General features: G+C 34.8%; 2 protein-coding genes across 3 annotated transcripts in view; both read left to right on the top strand.

Moving 5' to 3' along the window:
• Nucleotides 1-4,943, top strand: part of LOC139699871 (U4/U6.U5 tri-snRNP-associated protein 1) — a 33,437-nt gene extending 28,494 nt beyond the window's left edge. Inside the window, exons 14-16 of the mRNA XM_071598298.1 lie at nt 3,055-3,136; nt 4,597-4,715; nt 4,795-4,943. Coding sequence (XP_071454399.1) covers nt 3,055-3,136; nt 4,597-4,715; nt 4,795-4,822 — 229 coding nt within the window. The 3' untranslated portion in view covers nt 4,823-4,943. The remainder of the gene's footprint in view (nt 1-3,054; nt 3,137-4,596; nt 4,716-4,794) is intronic.
• Nucleotides 4,944-7,151: 2,208 nt separating this feature from the next.
• On the top strand, nt 7,152-19,119 carry me31B (ATP-dependent RNA helicase me31b). Of its 2 annotated transcripts, none has more exons than XM_071598296.1 (11): nt 7,152-7,280; nt 7,935-8,148; nt 8,222-8,300; nt 8,637-8,871; nt 9,195-9,338; nt 9,997-10,091; nt 10,175-10,297; nt 11,360-11,488; nt 16,772-16,952; nt 17,032-17,243; nt 17,331-19,119. In XM_071598296.1, exons 2-11 carry the CDS (start codon nt 8,066-8,068, stop codon nt 17,403-17,405), a joined length of 1,356 nt encoding a protein of 451 aa, XP_071454397.1. In that variant the 5' UTR covers nt 7,152-7,280; nt 7,935-8,065; the 3' UTR covers nt 17,406-19,119. The 2 variants fall into 2 exon arrangements, with proteins under 2 accessions (XP_071454397.1, XP_071454398.1); XM_071598297.1 differs by lacking the exon at nt 7,152-7,280 and adding an exon at nt 7,384-7,770.
• Nucleotides 19,120-23,623: the final 4,504 nt, after the last annotated feature.

A 23,623-nucleotide genomic window follows, 5' to 3' on the forward strand; every position in this document is an offset into this window, starting at 1 on the left:
GAGACATGTTTTTCAGTTTCTGTTTGACAAGTGAATTTTGTATAAAGTATGAATGAATAGTAGGTTTCTACGGAAGCCACATTAACATTACCAATTACAGATCCAAGTAAATCTATTCAGTACTAGCAGGTGTCCATGTGGCAGTTGAGATTAAGAGAAGAAGTTAATTATCATATATACTCGTGCAGAGGTTGACTCTTAAATTTTTCCTTAAAATGTTTTTTTTTGTCTCGTGGATGAATTAACACCAGTTTTTTTTGTAGTAGTTAAATCCTGCTAAGGTAAACCTAGAGAACTAATTTTAATTTTCACTTGTGCATTTTTCTTACAACCTGAAAATTGTTATTAAATGCCTGTTCTCAAGTAATAAGAACTAAAAGAAATATAGCATATAAGTAATGCTGGTTATCAAGTTGTAATATTTTATGTATATTTTGAATATTTCGATGTGTTGACAGTATCAACTATTATCATCTATAGTAAGGTATAGGGTGTGTTCCAAAATTCACCTGCAGTGCTGTCAATACTGCTCAAAAGATGCTACTGCAATGTTTTTGTTGTTATCACAATACATGACAACTAGTTGGCAGCAGGAGCGGCAGTAGTTATTGATTGGTTAATTTTTATTGGCTCCTAAAAGTCATGTTTGAAACATGTATGGGGGCCACGTCACATTGCTTGTGAATATTTCAGACATACACAAATACAAATGCATTTGTAGTTTGCATGCAAATGATAGCCACAAATAAAAAATAAAACAGTCAACACGAGCAGTAACAGCCTACATGACATTAAAATTACTCATCAGCAGAGGGAGGCATATATTCATCCACAGGGTATTGATGTTTGTACCGGAACTAATAAACTTTAGAGTTAAATAACAACAAATTTTCTATTTCCCTAAGTTTTCTAGGTAATAGTTTCAGGAATTTGACAACAGCATAATAAGGGTTCTTAGCAAACATAGCAGAGTTGCGAGTTGTAATCCCAGTCATTACAACCTCTTGTTCCGTGTACATCTGCCTGTATGCCCATGTGCATCAGCATTGGTTGTCACATTGAACATGGCTCAATTTTTCTGTACAGTAATAGAAGAATGGAAAGTATACAAACAGGGAATAGTTATAATTTTCAATTTTATAAAGTAAGGTCTACTACTACATGCCCTTCGAATTTGACCTAGGATTCTCACTGCTCATTTTTGCAGCCTAAAGAGGCTAATAGAATGATATAAGTGCCCCCTTGCAGCAATTCCATATTTTAGTAAACTATGAATGAATACACGAAAAACTGAAAGAGCCGTACAATTGTCAACCAGGGTCACAATTTTCATCAGGAGGTAACAGCTGATAGGAGCCTTAGAGCTTATTTTACCAATACGAGTTTCCTAGGATAGTCTCATAGATAATGAATCCCCAAGAATTCTTTTACCTTAGAAGACTTAAGAGAAAACCCAGTAATCCTCAAAAGTGGGGAGGTTATTATTTTTCATTGGTGGGGATGTAATTGGAAAAATGTAGTTTTCTCATTGTTCATGAATCATCAAATTACCAAAAGGAATGACCAAATAATCTGCTCACCAATTATCCATACAGTTGATTTTACTCTGAACTACTGCATGGTTTAAGTTCTTGGAGGGTTAAGTACCTTGCATCATGCATATGTAATGACCTATTAATAAAATAATTTGAGAGGTTGTTCATGTTTAGAGGGAAAAGTAGGGAACTCAGAATAGATTCCTGAGGGGTACCTCTCTTAATCTTAAATGGATTAGTGATTGAAAATGATTCTGATTCTGCTGAGTCTAACTGAACCGTTTTTGTGATTATCCTGTCAGAAAAGATTTTATCCATTGGTTGGCCATCCCAGAGATCCCACATTCCTCGATTTTCCTCAGTAGTACTGCATAATCAACTAAGTCAACAGCCTTTGAAAGTCATAAAACACCAATTACATTATTCCTTTTGCCATGTTCAAATAGGATATCATGAATGAATTCATATATTACAGTTTCAGTTGATTTATACTTCATGAAGCCAAATTGAGGATCTGAAAGAAAATTGAGTTTACTACAAAATTGTAACAATTTATTTTATATTACTTGTTCCAGAATATTGGAGAAAACAGATTGTATGGAAATAGGTCTATAATTATTGTTGTAAGGAAAGTCATAACTATCACATTATAAATTGGTGAAAATGGCAGTGAATTTTTTAATATGACCAATGAGTAGAAGCTTAAGTCATCTCAAATAACATATTTTTTTACTTGAATTATTCTATTGTACATAGGTCAACTCTTGATTTTTTCATGAGTATAAAAACCATAAAACAGTTATCAACCAGAAGGTCGGTTTGGTAGGTGATGGTAGAGTTCACTCTATACTAAGCCTAATGGTGTGTGAAATTAGGACATCAGGGTAGGGGGGCTAGTTCCTTTCTCTGTAATGAACATGGTTTCCCAAGAAGATCTGGTGTTTGAAAAATCACACAGCTACACGAGCATAGGTGTATGGTATTTTCTAAGTAATTATTTGCCTGTTATACTTCAAAATAATTTTTTCAATTAGTTTTCTACCAACACTTTTTTCAAGATTCAGGATCCTGTAATATGGGTTGAATGACATTTAGCATAAATAGAGACCACAAGAGCAGAATAATAGATCTATTAAAAATTATGAAAAAGATAATTGACATTTCTGAGGCAATAAGGATGTATTCTTTTAATCAAATGGCAAGCAAATTAATTAAACGGCATGAATAACAAAATGCTCTGAGAAGTTAAATGAATAATTCCATGTGCCTGCTGGATCTAAAGAAAATTCTTAATCTGAAATAGCAGAGCAGTGACATGGGAGTAGCCATGGTATTTTAACATACACAATGCAAAAAAGCAGGTCAGTCAGTCAAAATTATTGTGAAATCTTTAAAGATTAAAAACAGTTCTAGTATTCAATAAATTGTTTACAAATTTTAGAATTCATGGCATAATGCTCATGGTGTGAAAACATCAAGTACCTCATATTTCATTTGAATCCATTTTTTTTCTTTTTAGGTATTTGTCACATAAATTTCATGGAAAAGGTCCTGGTAAAAATAAAGTTGAAAAGAGAATGAAGAAAGTTGAACAAGAAGTGGTAAGTAGAGGTGATTGCTAGTCGTTGTGTACCTCCCCTGATTTCCCTTGCTGATTTCTAGATATATAGTCATAGAATTTTTTTAAAGATTTGAGTGAAAACTCATATGTCTGTATATATTCTTAGTAATCATATGCCAATTAAACAGTGCTTTATCACAGCACACCTGAATGCTGCTGTTCATGTTGCTAATTAATGAAAGATGTTACATATATTATTATAGTTTTTGGTAAACCAAACCATAAAATAATCCTTGACCAATAGCATTGGTAAGTCTAGGTACATTCTTGATTTTATCAACGTTTTTATTTAATCTATTTCAAATTCTGTGATTGATTATTATTCATTCACAATATTCAATTCTTGCTTTTAAAAATGCATCCTATAGGAATAACACAGCAATCAACCTGGCTGGCATGCTAGTTATTAGGTCTATGCTAAAAATACTAAATATACCATCACCTCCTACTTTTGACTACCATTCCATGTTTTAAAAATATTGAATATTGGTAGACCTATTGCAGTTTTAATTATAAAAAATATTTTTTCACCATCTCCCACTATTTAATGCTCATTTTAAGATATTTTCATTTTAGTTTAGTAACTATGAATAGCACTCACATATTAATATATTTTAAAATCTAAGCAAGTGTAAAAATTATCTGATTTGATTATCTGGAATTTAAAATATTGAAATGTATGATCAATAGCTCAATGTTCAAACTCTTGAACCATGTCATAGACTGCTTAAACTGTCCTTGAAGGAAATATTATAGAGTTAATTGGCTTACCTAAAAATATATGCAAATATATTAGGTGTGAAGCATCATCACCATGTCATACACCATGTCTAGTCAAGTCCCTGAAAGTATTGGAGGTAGTAAATGTATATATATGCTTCAAAATGAAAATGAGGAAAGAAATTACAAAGGTATTTCATCTTCAGCCTGTTTCATATCAGGAAATACATTGAATTATAAGCCTGATAAATTTGCCTTTGATTTTCTTTTGTGAAAAGGGAAAATGCTTTCTCGCCTTTGGTTGTTAATATAGTAACATTTCTTGTGTATGTGTGATGATATTTATCTTGTAAATTGTTTAAATTATTTAGGATTGAGCTATTAAAATATTCCACAAACTGACTTGATTTCACCTCTAGGCAGCCAGTAAATAATCACAGAACCAAGAAAATTGACCATTGAAAATTAATTACTGCATTTTGGTTAAGTCAGTTGAAAACATATATTTTGGTCCTAACATACTAATTTCATGTTTTAAATGAAACTAGAAAAAAATGGAATTTAAAATAAATGTTTTTGGTAAATGCTGTGGGTATTGGGAGATAAAGTAGGACATGTGTGAAGAAAATGAGTGTATTGGTTGTAATCTTCCATTGGATGGATTGTTGTTATTAATAAATGTTTTTGTCTCCACTCATGCCTAAAATTTATACTTTTCAGCTTATGAAGCAAATGAGCTCAACAGATACACCACTCGGGACGTTAAATCTTTTGCAACACAAGCAGAAGGAAACTCAGTCACCATATATTGTTCTGAGTGGAAGCAAGCATTTGCAGTCGTAAGTTTGTTTTATATAAAAATTTGCAGTGAAAACTTTCAATTTTGTCATGTTCTAATTTGTCTTTCTTATCTTGCAGGACTTCAATATCCAAGTCAAAGGTGTGAAATCTAAGGTTGTCACTCATGGATTTTCCATTGTTATTATTTTGCCTCTTGGTTTTCTATTTTATTTGATTCCTTTGTATACAAGTACAAATTAAAGAGTAAATGAAAGATCCATTCTCTATGTTAAGTCTCATTATTTCTCCTGTAAAAAAACCTTAAATCTTCATCTCTGCAGGTGGTTGATTTCAGCAGAACTCAACCCTAAAAGGTAATTAACAAGTAAAAAAATGGCCAGTTGACTGATGGTTCCATAATAAAATCTGTGCCTGTACTAAATTAACCTTTCATTAAGCTGTAGTGCTCAATCTTATGTTTTGAGTCACATGAGTATTAGTATATAACATTCTAAATGTCATTGTGAGTAGTTCCTAGGGGAACCACGACAAGGTTTTGCTGGTTGAAAAGATTCTATAGTTAGATTAACTTCAGTTATGAAAGTCATGTGAAAATATTCCTACCTGTATGGAGGTAGATATTTTCCTGAACAGCCTAAGTTCATACATTATTTCTGAGTTCGTCATTCCAGATATAAAGTATTCTCTCATACTCTGAAGGTCTTGCACATAATTTTTAACGAAGAAAAACATTTCTATGGTCCACTAAAATACTGAAAGTTATGACACTAATATTCCAAGACGGAGGGCTAAGGAATTATAGGTCGACAGTAGTCAGTGAAACTGCTATCCAACTGTGCAAAGATAATCCCACGCATCTACAAAATCACAATGAATGCCAAAACCTGGGTTGGTAAATAAATGTGGATAATCAGAAATTTTCATCACACAATCACTTCGCGAATGGATTTATTTTCCTTTCATATATATCTTAAATTTTGTGTTAACTTATCCAATCATGTGCCATTTTACTGAGGTTTAGATTCCCAAATATCGGAAATGCAGTAGTTTTATTTCTCAAGGTCACAAAAAAGTACAAGTGTATTATCTCCTCAGAGGTCAAACTGAACCGTTGATTCAGTAGACAATTTTAATATCATTCGTTACACAGAACAGACACACAGGTCATCACTGACATACAAGAGGTTGATGAGGTCCAATAAGTAGCCCAGTAGGCGTTCGTGCGTTCAGAAAAATTATTCTTCGGAATAATTTTTCTGGGATTAGAGACTGTCAGGAGGTATATTTGCCCAATAGTATATAAATATTTAGCTTAGATACATCATCTCAGGATTTCTTTAACTTAAAGGAATTATAATCTCGGTGACCAACGTCCAATTTCGACTAAAATCTTCGTGCATCGGTGAGAGATAGTTTACAAATACTCATTGTGGTTTTATAAACGCTAGTAATTTCATAAATATATATTAGCATTAGTAAAATGTTAATTCTAATCGTTTACATTGATTAGCCTACAACTAAGTTTGTCTCATGCTAATCAGACCAAGCTATCCGACGATGAATATGGCCGAAGTATCACTAATGTTAATCTTATTAGGAATGCTGAATGCGGAAAGCGATAGGAGGGAAGTGCGCTTCTATAGACATAATACTGATGTAAAAGAAAGTAGCCGACTATAGCTAATAGAAGATGTACAATTTGAGGGGATATTAAAAAGTTTAGCGAAATATTGCCAATGAAAACGACAGCGCAGAAAACTGTCCTGAAGTATGATGAATTAGCCAATCACATGTTAGCTTATGGAATGTAGAAATAACTTCAACTGGATGACTGACGAGGTGATAAATGATAACTTTCAGTGCATAATTATTTCTTGTAAACATTGATTAACACACATTTTGAAATGCGATTTGAGAGTGTGAGCAACAGCCATCGATATCTATTTTTACGCAATTTCCTATTTGATGACCCGGTTTTGTCTGTATGACGTGCAATATCTCACAGAAATTACGAACTATTACTCTCCTTGAATAACCAATTAACCCCCTCACCTCTGAAAATAAGATGTAAAAATGACTTTAGCCGAATTTAACTTTCAAATTTATTTTCTTAGATGGTCTCGTATATTACACAGTTGAACATGATGATATATTGTATTTTAAAATCAATAATTAGCATTAGCCGTATCTTTTCGGAAAATCAGTTCCTATGGAATACAACTGTGCCGTAATTCACAACAAAACATCAACATACTGTTACTTTGAAAGAGTTGCTCGAGATGACCTGGATTTATCTTTATGCGCGGTTTTCAAGTACTAGAAAAGTTGCAGGCATTAATATAATTTCAAATTCTTAAATATAAGCTGCATATATCCTTATTAACAGCTAAGCTGACATTTTTACCTTAATTTTCAGCAGCAGACGACTGTTTGTTCGATTGTCAAATTTTATTATACGTTGGCTTCTGGGAAGGTTGGCGAGGTCCGCTGAGAATGCTATCATCGCCCCTACGTTCTCCTTTAGAGAGCTTCATGTTCGCAAGTACGTAAGGTGGAAAGATATTGTCGTGAACTAAAGGGAAGTCAAAAAATCCTCACCGAAGGTAAATTCAGTTCTGTTATTTACACTTCTAGCAACAAATTGGTGTATTCATTCATACGTATGCTATTGTCAGTGAAAGGTAATTCTTAAATGATTTCGTAGATTCCATGTACTGCTATTGGGTCAAAAAATGGGCACAATTCTTTACGGACATGACGTAGGTCGCCATCTTTGTAGGAGCTTCTGATTTCGAACTTGCAATCCGTTTGCATCAGCGTTTTATTAAACTCTTGCGATTATCTAGATTTGCTTTACTAGTTTGAAAGGGACTTAAATATTAAACTGTGAGCTTGAAGTGGTGTGAGACCGTGTATGAGGGCAATTCTGAGGAACTATATACTTGAACCATTTTCGTTAGATTATAACTTGTAATTGATGAGGGTAGTGACGTTTTATTTTTCTCCTTTAAATTTCGCCATAGTTATTCTATATATACTAAAATGAGAATGTTGATTTTTGTCGCGTGGTGACAGTCGACGATGTAAATAACGGTAACAAAATAGGAAGTAAAAATAATTGCAGCTCTTGTTATTATTTACAGATTTACTTGCATTTTTCTCGGTGTGTGTGCCCTTTGAAATGTAGGAAATATTTTGTAATTTCAGCTCGTGTACTGTACGTATTAGTTGACACTCACTTAGTGTTATTTCTTTAGGAACCTATATAAACGGTAAATTTGTGCTCCAAGGACGCCTGTTTTCTCTGCCATAAACCAGAGGTACTCGAAGGTGTGCGAGGGGTGCTAAGGACGAGACTAACGGCCTCTTTTGGCCAGTGCCTGTCAAAATGATGACAGAAACGCATTTGAACACCGCTAATCACAACTCTGTTATGTCTGGGTTGAATAGCATAAGCAGTCAAACTAAGGGGTGAGTTTATTGTAAACTTTTTTTATTGTGTATAAATGTGCTACTGCTCCTAATGAAAACTTATGTTTTACAGGGAGATGGAAAAAATGGATGATGTCGGATGGAAGGCGAAGCTTAAAATACCCCCGAAAGATAAGAGGATCAGGACCAGTGTAAGTGTTTTTAGGATTTTTATGAACTAGTTAAGTGATGTGTCCATATTAATGCCTGTAGGTGAATTATTGCCTATTGGTTTCGCTAATGGACAACAGCAATTTCACTGCACTTATTTGCGAATTGTCGATTTTAATTCGCCTAGGTGTATGAGAGGACAAATTTTTAATTCGAATTACTACCTAAAATGCGCAAATGAACAGCACTACTAATAATGCTGCTTCGTGATAAAATTTTCGAATGTTCACTTATATTGAGGGTGTGTAATATACCCAAAGCTTGGGTTTTTAATGTTGTGATAACCAATCTGGCTAAGCAATACAATTTCTCCTTAGGATGTAACGGACACAAAAGGGAATGAGTTCGAAGAATTTTGTTTAAAACGAGAGCTTTTAATGGGAATATTTGAAAAGGGATGGGAAAAACCATCACCAATTCAGGAAACAAGCATCCCCATTGCTCTTACTGGAAAAGATATCTTAGCACGAGCCAAGAATGGTACGGGAAAGACAGGAGCATACTCTATTCCTGTACTAGAGCAAGTGGACCCCGAGGAGGATTACATTCAAGGTGAGATGGGTTGTTAGTGATGAAATGAAATTATGTATAATGGTTGAATAGCAAATTTGTTTTAAGGAAAATGCTATGCTTAACACCATTTCATAGTGTGAGACACCATTCGATTTCTTTCTTCTTGCGCGGTAATAGTCAGTGTAAGAGTTCCAGGGAGAAGTTTTTACTATTTTATTATAAATGATAAAAATGATGATACTGGGATTCCCCCTCACTTCTATAAGTGAAACGTCCAGTTCTGATGCAAATGCATTTGGTTCATTACTAATAATTTAAAAATTCTATTTTAATGGATTTAACTGTATATGTTTTTCTTTTAGCTCTTGTGATTGTGCCAACAAGAGAGTTGGCTTTGCAGACTAGTCAAATTTGTATAGAACTTGCCAAGCACATGAATGTAAAGGTAATGGTCACAACTGGTGGAACAAACCTTAGAGATGATATCATGAGGATCTATCAAAAAGGTTAGTTATAGAATTAGTTCGTATTGCTTATTTGTTTTTTGTAGGATAATTATGCGATTCATAATCATTTATGGATTCTGCCTGGTTAATCAAATTTTTTTCGACTCTGGTGTGTTAATTGTTTGCTTCTGTATAAATTAGCGTGCTATGCTAAACTCAAGTAACAATTTTGCTAGTGTATGTTAGTTAACATTTTTTCAATGGCATTCGACTTCAGAAAATTAATCATAGTAACATTCAGAGTTCAAACTCGCCAGGCCAAACTCGTTTTCAATCAATTACCTTAGCCTAGCCGACTGGTCTTGAAAAGCAGTAATAAATAATATGCAGTGACCGTTAATAAGAATTTTGGTCCTCATGGGTCAACCTACAAAAATGTGTTTAAAGTAAATTGTGATGAATAATAGAAATAAAATGAAAATTAAAAGTTTGCAAAGTTTTTCCACTCATTAATAGTTGATGGGATTATGATATTCCTTAAGAGGTTTTGTACATGCTGTGCATTTTAAATTAATTTTATGTGAATGATTTATCATGATGAGAAATGGATTCCCCCTCACTTTTTGTAAGTGAAATGTCCGAAGCTGATTTTTTCCTTGTTTAGTGTATTTTATGTAAACAGGCCCTTTCTCTTTTTAACAATGAATGTACTTTTCAGTCCAAGTAATCATTGCCACTCCCGGCCGAATCCTGGACTTAATGGACAAAAAAGTGGCAAATATGGACCACTGTAAAATATTGGTCCTGGATGAGGTATGTCAAGTTTTTACTTTGATGTAATATTTAAATTCCTATTATTATAAGAACAACAATAATTGGTGTATGCTTCTTTGCAGGCTGATAAACTATTGTCGCAAGATTTCCAGGGAGTGTTGGATTATGTGATATCACAGTTACCTAAAGAGCGACAGATACTGCTGTATTCAGCAACATTTCCACTCACAGTGAAACAGTTCATGGTGGGTGGTGTTTGATATTGAACTTCATGGCTTTTCATTTTAAATTAGTAATTTTACAAGCAGTGGTTAGCTATTTCCTTAACTTATTTTGAAGTTGTGGTGGAAAGTGTCTTACTATGAGTTGGCACTTTTTTTACATTGTTGATTGTGTTACCTTACAATATCATGCAGAGATGGGTGATTCATCGAAATTTTATTCCTAATAATCCTAGTTAATCCTTTCACTTAATCATTGAGACTGCTTTGCAATGCAAATGTTGGTTAATAAAGAAATACAACTTGTTAATTTGAGTTATTTTTCTTGGTGATGTGGGTTAGCCTAATTTGTGTGTTACTTAACAGTAATTGTGCAGGTCTGGTACACCATGTTGATATCATTCTCTGCAAGGCTAACTCATGGGGTTTACAGTTGCAATGTTACAGAGGTAGCTAGTGCATTTAACATTAATTTTTGCATTCCAGGTAGTCTAAATAAATTATAAAGAATTTCATTGATGTTTCATAATTTTCTCGGGACTTACTGGAAAGTTATTAATTATAATTTAGAAATGATGAAGGCCGTTGAAAATATGCATGATCCTAGTCTCTTTAAGTGTACTATTGTTTTTATTTTGTAAAGATCTTAAGGTTCAAGAATAGTTTTTATTTTCGGCGTTAGAAGAATATTGTTCTAACAGTTGAGTATATTCTTTTGGACTAAGGTACAATTTTTAATTTGTATATCGACGATTTGTATGTAAAATGAATGGTAGGGTTGGTGAAATTGTTACTGCTACTCTATAGTGGATTCATGGGTAAAATTTGACTCAGAATTAATGTTCATTTTAAATAAAGAAATCTAAAAACTATAATTCCAAGAAAGCAAGTGTTCAAAGTTTTAAAAATTATTGTTGAAAGTGAAGGTTTTATGCCTTAAGATCCACACTTGATTAGTTACAGCTAACCGAAGGTATTAATTAAGCCATAGCCATTATTAATGTATAGAAATGTTTACATGAGGTGCTGCTTTTCTCAGAATGTTTTTCCTGCTCTAACATGTTTTCCTATTCTTTATTTGTTCAGGAAAAACATTTGAGGGAACCATATGAAATAAACTTGATGGAAGAGCTAACCTTAAAAGGCGTAACTCAGTACTACGCATTTGTGCAAGAACGGCAGAAAGTGCATTGTTTAAATACACTTTTCTCAAAGGTAATTTACTCATGTTTATTTCAATTGTATAAAACTGTAATACGATCTGAATTTAGTGCCATTGACCCAGACCACCACTTATGACACATAATCGAGTACTTAGCAATATTGACTTGTATGCTATTAATTTTCCTATGTTGGTTTAATTTTAAAGAGGAGAGTGTAATCAGAAACAGTTGCATTTAGGGGGACAATGAAGGATGTCCACATTATTAGTAGGTTATATAAATTTAATGTAATGTGCAAAGCTTGCCATACTGTTAGTTTGCCAGTACATGATTTTCATACTTCAAATTAATTGTTGTAGGGTTAAATAAGGCTGTCACTATATGTGAGATGAGCATTGTAGGTTTTTTTTAATCTGATTCAGTGGATTGTTTCTATTTTTGATGCTTAAAAATACAAATCATTATCTCTGGTAATTGACTGCGTGTGTGGTGCAAACTTGTTATGACATTGGTTAGGCATCATTGGTTGTTAACAAGGAAAACATTTTATGCAGTGAAGTTTCTCATAACAATCAGTTGAAAGGAAAGTATATTAATTGTTAAGATTTTAATTTTTGGCATTTTTTGTTATGGCATGATTACTACAATATCTATAATAAATATTTCATCCTGGTCCATTGTTAGTAATGCCCACTTGATTGTCCTATATTTAACTTTTTTGAGGTAAATCAGCAGACAACGTTATTGAGTGTACATTTAATTCAAAACAATTGTTTGGAAGTTGGTTTGAAAGTTAATGCATTTCAGTATTATTTGTAAATAAGCTAATAATTTTTTAGTTAGCCAATTTTTGTTTCCACAAGCGAAACAGACTCTTAGACTATGACTTTCCTTCGTGGTATATTATCTGTTTCTTTGTTCGCACATTCTGGTCCCAATCCATGAAACCAGTAATGGTTAACATAATTTGGTTTACTCTAGTGATTACTTTATAAGATCAAACAAAATTAAGTATAGATAACTTAACAGCGACATCCTTAAAAAACTTGTGCAATTGCCCTTAATAATTTAAACAGATAAAATAACCTTGAAAAATATTTTATTTCAGTTCATAGTTGTTAAAAATTAAGTGCGGTTTGAAAGAAATAATCATGAGCTTGCCATGTGGCCAGTATTTTTCATTGCCACCTCAGCATGCGCAGACGAGCATACAAGTGAAATAGTGAGACTAGGTTTGAAAATAATCATGGTGGTTTTATCAGACCACCTATGATTTTGTGTTGTTAGTATTGAAACAAGTTTTTGATTATCATCTTGGGAAGAGTGGTTAAAACTAAGCCAAAGAAAATTGTATGCTTATCTAATTAGTGGAGAAAAAACCTCAACTAAAATGCAAACTACAGTAGTAATGTAGTAGCTCATCCAGTCATCATATCATTTTTAGTATTATTTACAACAATGCAAAGTAAGGACTTACTGAAGTTAACTAAGTTATAGAAGTTTGTTTGTACCAAATTTACATGCCATCTGTAACTTGTTTCTTATGGCATGTAATTCAGCTATTTTTTTCAGACATCCAAAATTTTCTTAATAATTCTCTGCCAAAGAAACAATAGGAATCATTAATGGGAAAAGGACAAGGAGTAATTGATGATCAGGGAGATGATTATAAAGCTAGGTAAGAAAAGAAAATGTAAGGAAGTACAATGAGTTAAGTGATGAATTGAGATGAGTAACAAATGAAGTCAAAGTATGGTGTAAGACGCAGTGCAAGGATCTGGAAAGTTTGTAGAGGAAGGGTGAAATTGGCGTTTGGTTTAGAAGAGGAGAGGCATGCGCGATGCCTTTTCAGTAATGAGATCACCAATCAAGAGGAATGTGGAATACTATCTGGATATCTTTGCCTGTTTTGTAGATTTCAATAGTGTTATATAGTGCATTGGGAAAGACAGTATATCGCAGGAATAGATTGGAGGGAAAGGAGGCTAATCCACAACCTGTGCATATCTCAGACTGCTCAGGTGCGGGTGGGAAACGGGAAGTCTGGATGGGCGGGGTTAGGAAGAGGTGTAAGGCAGGATTGCCCATTATCACCGTTGCTGTTGGAAATGATTAAAGAGGCATGGGAAGAACTAGAAGTAGGCATGAAAGTGGGTGGGGAATTCGTAAAATCAGTTAGGTTTGCAGATGGCCAAGCTTTAGTTTGTCAGTCACCCAAGGGGCTGCAAGCATTGCTGAGTGAATTGGAAATTCAGTGCGACAGGTATGGGATGAGAATCAATATTAATAAAACAAAGGTTATGCGATTTTCTAGAAAGAAAAAGGCTAAGCTTAACATTAGAATAGGCAGGCAAAAACTAGAGCAGGTAGAACAGGTTACATATCTAGGCAGTGTTTTGGACCAATAAGGTCAAAGTAGGAGGGACGCAAGGAGAAATGTGCTATGCAAATAGGCATTCGCGAGGAGGAGGGAGTTGTTGACAGGGGCGTTGGTTATGGATGTTAAGAAAAGACTTTGAAACTTTGGTATGGCACATTATGTATGGCATGGAAATGTGGTCATTGAAGCTGAATGTTTGACGTAGATTAGAGGCTTTTGAAATGTGGGTTTGGAGAAGAATGGAGAAGGTGAAATGGATAGAGAAGAAAACAAATGAGGAAGTTCTAGGTATGGTGGGCAAGGAGAGGGGTTTGTTGGGAGAAATCATGAGTCAGGGAAAATGGATGAATGGTGTATTGATCGGCAGTGGGATGTTGGAGACTGTAATTGAAGTGAGAATGTTAGGCAAATAAGGAAAGGGCAAGAACAGGATAGGGATGTTGGACGGAATGAAGTACACAGAGATGAAGAGGGGCGTGATGTAGAGTAGTTTGCTAGATTGTTTTGTTAGATGTCGCAGCATTTTTGATAGTAGCCCGTCGAAAGCCAACCTTAAGAGTTAGATTACTTATTACTGATAATAATAATTATCATTCTAAACAAAGTAGACTGATATGTATTGACCCACTAGGGACTTGGTTGATATTAATATTTTGCATTGAAAATGTTAAGTTAAAAAAATTGCATTGATATATAATGCAGGTATTGAAGTTTTTACCAGTTCATTTCATAATATTGACGAAAGGAACATTTCATCTCTTGATCAAAATCAGTGGAATGGAAGTGTTATCACATGAATTGTGCTTGAAGTTATTCTGCCCACTTAAGCTGCAACTTGCCTCAAATTGCATGTTTAAGAATCAGACATTTGGTTCTCATAAGAAAAACATTAGAAGTTCAGTTCTTCCTAGGATTGAATAGTGAATTGACACCAATGAAATTGAGAAATGTGCAGAATTAAAAAAGTAAGAAATTGCAAGAATATTGGTGCCCACCATGAATGCTGGAAATTAAAATGACAAGGACCTTGTACAAGGAGTGGGTGGAATTTTTGAGCCCCAAAATGTACAGGAAAATGTTAGTAAGCTACCAGACTTCCAGTTACTATTCAAGTGTTTATTAATTTTACGTTAACAAGGAGGGAATATGCCCAGTATAAATGTTTGACATTAAAAAAACAATCTTGCTTCAACTGCTAAGAAAGAAATAATTGAAAATTTTTTTATGAATTCTGTTGATATACTTTGTTCAGGGTATTAGTAGGTTTCTTGGAAAGATCTTTTTGGCACCCTCTTCACTAAAGTTAGATCAGGCACTCAAAATTTTGTCTGATCTGTTTCAGATTACACTTGAGCACACTTTGAACCACTTCATTCGCCTCAAATCCAGGATTAGGAAGTAATCCCATTGGTCATCGGTTCATATTTAATTGTTTGTCTTAATTATTGCATATTAGGTGACAATGAAATGCATTTTCTAACACATTTTCTCAAATATCAAAAATTAATGATACATGCCAGCACCTCCCAAAGTAGCTTGCACAAGGAGTACTTTTAACTGAATGAGTAGTTCTTATTGAACAACTAGTGCCAGGTTAATGGAGGAAAAATTAAAATGACCTCAATATACAAAAAACATGCAACTTTTCTATTGGCGTTGCCTGTAATTACATCTTTGAAGATTTTATGGGCCCTTGTTGATAGTGCTCTCTACAATCTTTGAGGGTATGCAAATGAGAATGCAGAGTGGGAATGTTACTTTACTGTAATCTGTAACATAATTCATTTGCCAAGAGGTTTTAATTTCACTGTAGAGGGAATTTGTAAAGTATTAATGAAATCATGACAGGTTTTTTTAATCTCAGTATGCTATTAAATTTGCGACATAAGCATGCAGTGTAAGGCTAATTTTTCTTTGGATTCAATATTTTATGGTATCTGGTACGTCTTAATTATGGATGTATTAAATAGGGGGCAAGTCTATGCAGTGGCAATCTGACCATCTTCACCAGACCAAATATTAAGATAATGTTAGCATATTGGTTAATGATACAAATGTAAGTATGCACTTTTATTTTAAACTAGTCCAGGGAGGTCATGGTAGTCTTGTGGATAGAGGATTGGGAGTACTGAAGGGACCAGGTCTGATTTTAGGTGAATCCTCTGGAAATCCTCTTCTGCGAATTGAAAATACATAGTCTGACAGAATTTGCTTCAGCTTGCATTTGAGATAATAGTTAAAAATCTAGAAAATTGAAAAATGATGGTAAATTGCTAATTAACATAACTGGCCAGCAAGGAGAACATTGTTGTCCTCTTTATTTGTAAATAAGATTCTAATATGATATGGAAACTGGTTTTGTAGATGTGAATTCTCATTCCTAGGTTGTCAAGTTTGTCGTTATTAATAAGTTAATTCAAAGTTCTTAATGCTGTTACTAATTCAAAGTTCTATTTGTGTGCTTAGTGAGCAATCACTGTCATGAACCCAGCTACAGTGCTGTTTCCATGCACTGACAGCTGGGGTGAGTGCTGAATTAGTTTGATGTAGTTGTATAGAAATTTATTAGGCATGTTTTTTGTGTTAACATTTGTTTCACCAGGAATGCAGTTGACTATGTGCAGGTACAGGTGGTCCTGTAGCTCTGTAGTTAATGCAGTCCAGTACCAGCTGGATTTTTCAAAATTCTATGGTAATGGTAGTTGACAAGCAGACAACTTAACAATTACATGCAGTTCACTGTGAAATTCAAGAATTCATTGTTTAAATTGGTTTTCTAACATTTCAGTTGTTTAGTGCTGGATAAGTATTCTGAATTAATTCATGAATATACAAAAAATCTAAAAATCCAAGTTTTCTGTTATTCACCTTTTGTTGTAAATAATTGGTCTGATTTCTGTTGTATATTTTTGATGTCATTTTATACCCAGTTTAATGTTCCCTAATTGTTTTCAGCTGCAAATAAACCAGAGCATCATCTTTTGCAATTCCACTCAGAGGGTAGAACTTCTAGCCAAGAAGATAACAGAACTAGGCTATTGCTGTTATTACATTCATGCCAAAATGGCACAAGCTCATCGAAACAGAGTATTTCATGACTTCCGTGCAGGTCTTTGTAGGAACTTAGTGTGTTCAGGTAATTCTGCTTGGTTTGCTTAGATGAATGTAAGTTGTTACTTAAAAACATAATTTAAACTCTTATATTACTCCTCTAGATCTCTTCACGCGAGGTATTGATGTCCAGGCTGTGAATGTTGTGATCAACTTTGATTTTCCAAAAATGGCTGAAACATACTTGCACCGAATTGGCAGGTCTGGTAGATTTGGTCACCTTGGGATTGCCATCAATTTGATCACTTATGAAGATAGATTTGCTCTACATCGCATTGAGCAGGAGCTTGGCACAGAAATAAAACCTATTCCGAAGGTAAATATGTATTGGATTTTTTTACATTGTTTGTTATGAATGCATTGGTTGAGTTCAATTTCTAAAGTGAAAATAATTTTTTTTCAGGTAATAGACCCATCTTTGTATGTCGCAAAATATGAAGATATCCTCTCGATTGAGGATGTGAATGTGAGCAAATAAGACTTCTTGTACTTTCCCAAGCTCGACACATCCCTGCTATTTATAGAAAAAAAGGACTCGTTATGTTTATTTTCATTGCGCTGTACATACGGAAGACATTCTACTACCATTCAAGCCACAGGTCTGCCAAGTGATTGAAGGACTAGCGAAGCATTTTTTTCTGTTAAGATATTCCATTTTTGAGGAAGATCACAAAGGATTAGTGAAACTTTTTGTTGTGTGTAGATTTTTATACAATTTATATAGTGGGTGTTGTACCATCTGTCTGTGGCTTGTTTTGGTGAGATTCCTAGACTTTCTTTTGCGTGGCTCATCTGGTGAAATGTTCGATTATCGATATCATAACCATATGGTTTTGATGCCAAGTTCTTTATTTTATTCCCTGTATTCCAGAGGAGAAAGTAGTTTTCTCCATTGATGCCATGCAGAGTATTGTAGTTTTGTAAATTTATTTTTATATGATTCAAGCTAACTCTATCATGGTGTGGTCTCTGTAATTAAGTGTTCTGTATTCCTTGAAACAGTCTTTGCTGACACTTGGCTAACGCTTATGGTTAATTTAATTTAAAATTTCTCTTCTCTGGATCTCCACAAGTGTCAGGACATGGTTGTTTCAAGTCAGATAGGAGGTGCATCTTTTTTGGGACCCCATCAAGATAGATTTGCTTGATAAGAATGTATGTAAATACAATGACGATTTTGTTTGAGTGAATGAACTTCTTGGAAGCAACTGGATTAGGTGAAAATGAGATGTTCGTGCCTGAAGTGTGAATGAGTCTGAATGAGAATTTTGTCAAGTGTGTGTATATATTCTAGTAACTTACAATTTGTACATATGAGGTGGAAGTCTGAAGCCATTTTTCTTAAGTGTGGCTGTGTGAATGAAGGGATCAATTGAAAAAAAGGTGGAAGGAAGACTATAGAAATGTTGGGATTGAATGTTTTTATTGTTGGAGGTTGAACTCCACTTGCAAGATGATGATTGAGTGAAACAGTGTTGTGGATAGGAAATTGTGTTCATCAAGTTTGTAAGAAATGTTGAAGGCTATTCTGAGAGAAGGAATTGAAAGAAGAGTTTTGGTTTGGTTATAAAAGAGAACACGGATGGCTGGTTGTTCAGCGAGGAAAGCATCAGTACCTGTTGCTTGGAGATCCATTTGGCATTAAGCAGCTGATCTGGCAAACAATCAACTTCTAAATTTTGAAGCTGCACTATTTTATTTCCTGGAACTTTCAGGAAGTTTACTTTGTCATGACACTCCTCAAGTGACATGACTTCATATTTATCTTCAGTTAATGGTATGGCAAAACATACCATTTCTCAACATTTTGCCATTGACTTGTGTGTGGTCCCACAAATCAATACAAAATGAATCTTTCTTTTCAATGTTGGCGTAATCTTTGTTCCAATATTGCAACAGGACCACAAAAACCAATGAAGTGTACTTCCAAAAATGTTTAAAATGTGAATTTGTTCACAAATTGGCAATTGTTAACCTTTTGGCTGCATACATTGAAAATTTGAAATTGTTCGGTGAAGAGATTTAACTTTCGACTTGTACAATGGTCACCTTTGTTAGGTGACAAGAGTAATGGTAACTAATTTAATGAAGAAATTAGTGAAATGCTAAGTGGCAGTGGTAAATGTGAAAGCCACTGTGCATGATTAACTTCAGGAAAATAATTGGCAAATACATTTGCTCTTCACTCTTAAGGATGTTTTTCTTTGAGTATTTAATTTAGTATCTATATTACCCAAGGTCATCTTTTCTTTATGTTAGTGTTTGCTGAGGCTTTCTTGGAGGGGAAGAATGGACAAGTTTATTAGTTATACAGCTTGGAGTTACATGCACATTATTTCATAAGGTCTGAAACTTGCCAAGACACATTTAATTCTTGTTGGTGTAAATATTTAACATCCATTTAGGGTATTTCTCCTGATAATGTAAACCCTTCGAAATCTTCCTTTTGTCTACTATTGTTTTAAAATGGTAACAGTGGCATATTTTGAAATTTTAGGGACATCATGTGATTTCTGTTAACAGTTATGATGAAAATTTACGATGCATTAAGTATAAGTTTATGGATAATGATAAGAATGTATCTAAAACTATGGGTCGTTAGGTCGAAAATATACGAGACCAATTCTTAGAATTATTACTGTTAGAGAGCACATTGTCCAAGTGGCAGCCTGAAGCAGAAACATTTCAATCCTAATACCATCATTCAGAATGCAATTCAGAGATCAACCAGCCCTGCATTAGTGATAATATGTGTTGTCAATGTTCATTAATTATTTGCATTGGTAGTTGAAAGTACATTCGAAGTCACGTTTCTTGATGATGATATTAAGGTAGTAATAGGAATTCGATTTTTAACGAAAGCTATGAACGAAGTTGAATAATTATTTCACAAGGTCGAGAATTTGGTACTCAGTGCCATTTACTCGAGGAAAAAGGGAAAAACTTAATGCCTGAACTGGTTTCCTGTATCTAGTCTAATCATTTTGTTTCCTCAAATCTTCAGCATTTGCAATTATCATAAGCGTAGAGGTAAATTACTGTTGTAATCCTATAAACCAGTTAAGCATTAACTATGTACAAAGGCTATCGCTGGGTAAATTGTGGTCATTAACCCGCTTAAGTTGCATGTGAATTAGCTCATTGCAATTTCAAGTTTAACTAATTTATGGTAAATTTTTCTTGAATGTAATTGATTTGTATTTCAGGGAGCTTCGGTAACGCGTGAATATAATTCACCTAGGGACGGTAAGAATTAGTGTAACTATCAATATTGCATTATTTTGTGTCCGTAATGGTAGAAGTGACATTAATGGACTTGAAACTGCTTAAGAACTGTTCGAGTAGTGTCGGTGCATTACGTGGTCATCATACATTACTCTATGCAATTCTACTTGCCCGGATGAACATCGTTGGCGCGGCATCCGCAATCCTTTCTAGGTGTTCATTTACTGGTCGTGTTTTGCATCTTAAAATATGATGGATATATCTATATTGGATGTCAGGAAATTTCCTGTCAAGTTGTCTGCATACATTACTATTAATTGGTTGTCAAAAATTTAAAAGTAGGATTAAGTTGAGGATAAACCTTACATTCCTTAGCTGTCGTGAGGGCAACCCTAGACCTGGCTAAGATAATTTCTAATATTTATTCCGCATATACACTTCCGTCCAACATGCCAATCCGTTGCCTAGCGTAAGACCCTTCCTTTGCTATCTTTCTACCGCATCTGTAAGGACATGCTAAATATTATACATATAAAATCTTTAATACATTAACTGCGGCATAGTGGCAAAAACATCCTGGATCCCTCATTCGTGAAATGACGAAAGTAACATCTTTCTAGGGATGGAGAAACAAAGAAATTTCTTGGATTAACCAGCTTTAGATGGCTGTCAATTATTACGAGTAGAAAGTAAAATTAAAAGTTTAAAATTTTCGGCATTTCGCTTTCAATTTTTTAACAACTCTTTTCGGCTAGATGGCAGCACAAAATGCAGTTCGTTGCACCATTGTCGATGGCGGGAAGTGTGCAAATACCACTACAAATTGTACATTCTTAAGTGTCATTAGTCGCTGCCTTACTCTGTTCCAAGTACTCAGAAAGACGGCTAATCCAATAAGTTTTAAGCGAGCTTCCGACGTCGTGTAATTGCAGCAGTGATGGGAGAAGACTACAACTATTCCTTGAAACGGCAAAATGGTGAGTGCTTCGTTTGAATTTCATTTTCTATACCTTAACGCGATGGTATTAGATTTACCTTTACCTTAATGATGGTATTTAGATTGGTCTCTATAGATACGATTTTAGGGTGTTCTTTTGGAGAAATGAATAAGTGATGACGAACACTTGGTTGGAACGCCAAATGTTTTTCCAATTAGAAATATATACTCTTATAGATTGGTTGGACATAGATTTGGGAGTAATGTTGCTAGTTCAGTTTTTTAATATTTTACAAATGGAGTATATAGCCTGATTCAAAAGGATTAATCGGAGCACTGTCGAGGAAATAGAGGGTAGAAGCATTAACCTGAACGAATACAAGCTAACATCGGAGAGAAAATCGTGTGTTAAGAAAGGGGAGCGTAATACAATAAAGGGAAATGGGAGCATATAAAAAGGATATTAAAAGCCGCACACGAAACTAAGAAAAGGACAATTATACGAAATATTACGGAAGTTATGATTAGAACGAAGTAAACTGAAGAAATTAAACCCAGAGATAGGTAGGAAGTATAAAAGCCGCGCCCAGACTCAATTAGGCGCTTGAGTAGCTCGATGTAGGGAGGACACAATCTTGAAGGGTAGCCAAACTCGTTAGCCAGCAAGAGGGCGCAAGTTTAGGCACCTATTTTGAACCACGAATTTGTGATACGAGAAGTGTATCATAAATACGCCATATTGCTATCCCATAATTCCAATGCTAGAAGCATGGCAACTAGCAGAATAATAATTGCTATGGCAGTAGTTGTCATAGTAACATCGCTTATTTATTTGAGAGAGTACCCTTATGTTTAACCATCGAAAAAACGAAGGGCTTTATTAACGCGAAGTAGGAAAATGAGCTTTTCTAAGGTGAGATAAGTGTGGCGTCTTCTGCACGAATGCAGTTTAATTATTTTAATGACTTCATTTTACCAGGATATTGGTTACAAACTTTTGCTATGATAGAGGGAAGAACATATTTCTTTGCTTGGTGGTATATTTCATAGGTAAGGAATGCGGTGGAGAATTTTTGAAACCAATGAGGTTTGCGGATGATTAAACTTTCGTTAGCCGGTCAGCCAAGAGATTAATGACCGCATTAGAAAAGTAGTCGGATATTTACAAAAAAAAATTATGAGCACAGGAATCATTCCGAAGGTCAGTTTGGGGAGCGAGGATAGAGGTCGCCTAGTAATAAACTCGTGTGACATTTGCACAGCAGGGTAGGAGGGTTCCTATCCCTATGGTTTCCCAGGAAGATCTCTGGTACTTGCAAAATCACACAGCTTAGGTGGAGCCGAGAGGCGCTTCCGGGAATCGAACGCGGGCTCTACGGTCTACCTCGTCCACTGAGATATTTATGGATTCAAATAAATGTTGACATATGTGATGATATATTCGAGGAGGAAGGCTAAGGTAAACTTTAAAATAAGGGCGCGTGAACTAGAACAGGCGGTGTAGTTAATGTATCTCTGAAGTGCTTTGGACTTAAATGGTCAAATTGGTAAAGATATAAGGAAAAGAATTGAGTGCGAAGTTGCTTTCAAAAGAAGGAATTTACATCATGAAGGCTAAGAAAAGACTTGTAAAATACATATTCGTGGAGGTTTATATGTGTGGTTTTGTATGTACTGGGAAATTTAGATTGGAAGCATTTGAAATTTGGGCAAAAGCTCGGAAAGCGTGAAATAGACAGAAAGAAAAGCAAACAAGAAATGCACGCTATGGTGGGGGAGAAGAGAGCATTTTTGGGAGAAATCCCAAGGAGGCAGGAAAGGTGGATGCGAAGCATTTGGATTCACGTTTACATGTTGAAAACTGTTAATGAGGGGAGAACGTTGGGCAAGCGAGAAGGTGTACGAAAAATATGGCATGTTGGAGCAAATGAAGGACGGGTTGAAGTATGCGGAATTGAAGAGTTGATTGTAGTTCCCGATTCTAGGTTATTTTTTGTTAGGAGAGGCAAACAACAAATCGTTGTGAGTCGTATCGTCGTTACATCCAAAACCTACCTTAAACGGTAGAATACCAATAATAATATTAATTTTGGTGATTATTGAAGGGAGGTCGTTTCTTCGCAATGTTTTTATATCGTACCCTGTTAGCCACCGCTAGGATTTGTGGCAGGGGGTGATTGCACGCCAGACTACATTTCCCCCTAAAGCCGTCGGACGTTATTCATCCCTAATTGTTTGTGGGGAAATTGGCATCTGCAATGTGTCTATTCTATACTTAACCTCTCTAGTTTTACTGGCATCATCTCTTCTACCGTAGGACGATGGGGCTAATGATACACTTTCAACATTCTTTCTAAATAGACATCCTTGCAATTCACGCCAGAGATTTGATGTGTGATTTAACCTTCGCTCTGTGAGGGATTCCCTACCTAGTTCCTCGAATCATTTTGATACGCTACTCAGTTTGGCATAACTTTTCACAAATCCAGCTGCTGTATACTGCACGCGATTCAATGCGGCACTCAATCCAACTT

The sequence above is a fragment of the Hetaerina americana genome, unplaced genomic scaffold, assembly GCF_022747635.1.
Source record: "Hetaerina americana unplaced genomic scaffold, ioHetAmer1.1.p SCAF_96, whole genome shotgun sequence".
Taxonomy (NCBI): Eukaryota; Metazoa; Arthropoda; class Insecta; order Odonata; family Calopterygidae; genus Hetaerina; species Hetaerina americana.

What these genes read in the sequence shown, in the direction of transcription:
- me31B (XM_071598296.1), top strand. Translation starts at nt 8,066, where the DNA reads ATGATGACAGAAACGCATTTGAACACCGCTAATCACAACTCTGTTATG. An exon ending in CATGAGGATCTATCAAAAAG is followed by an intron (nt 9,339 to 9,996) that starts GTTAGTTATAGA and finishes TGTACTTTTCAG; the next exon opens with TCCAAGTAATCATTGCCACT. An exon ending in TAGGAACTTAGTGTGTTCAG is followed by an intron (nt 16,953 to 17,031) that starts GTAATTCTGCTT and finishes TTACTCCTCTAG; the next exon opens with ATCTCTTCACGCGAGGTATT.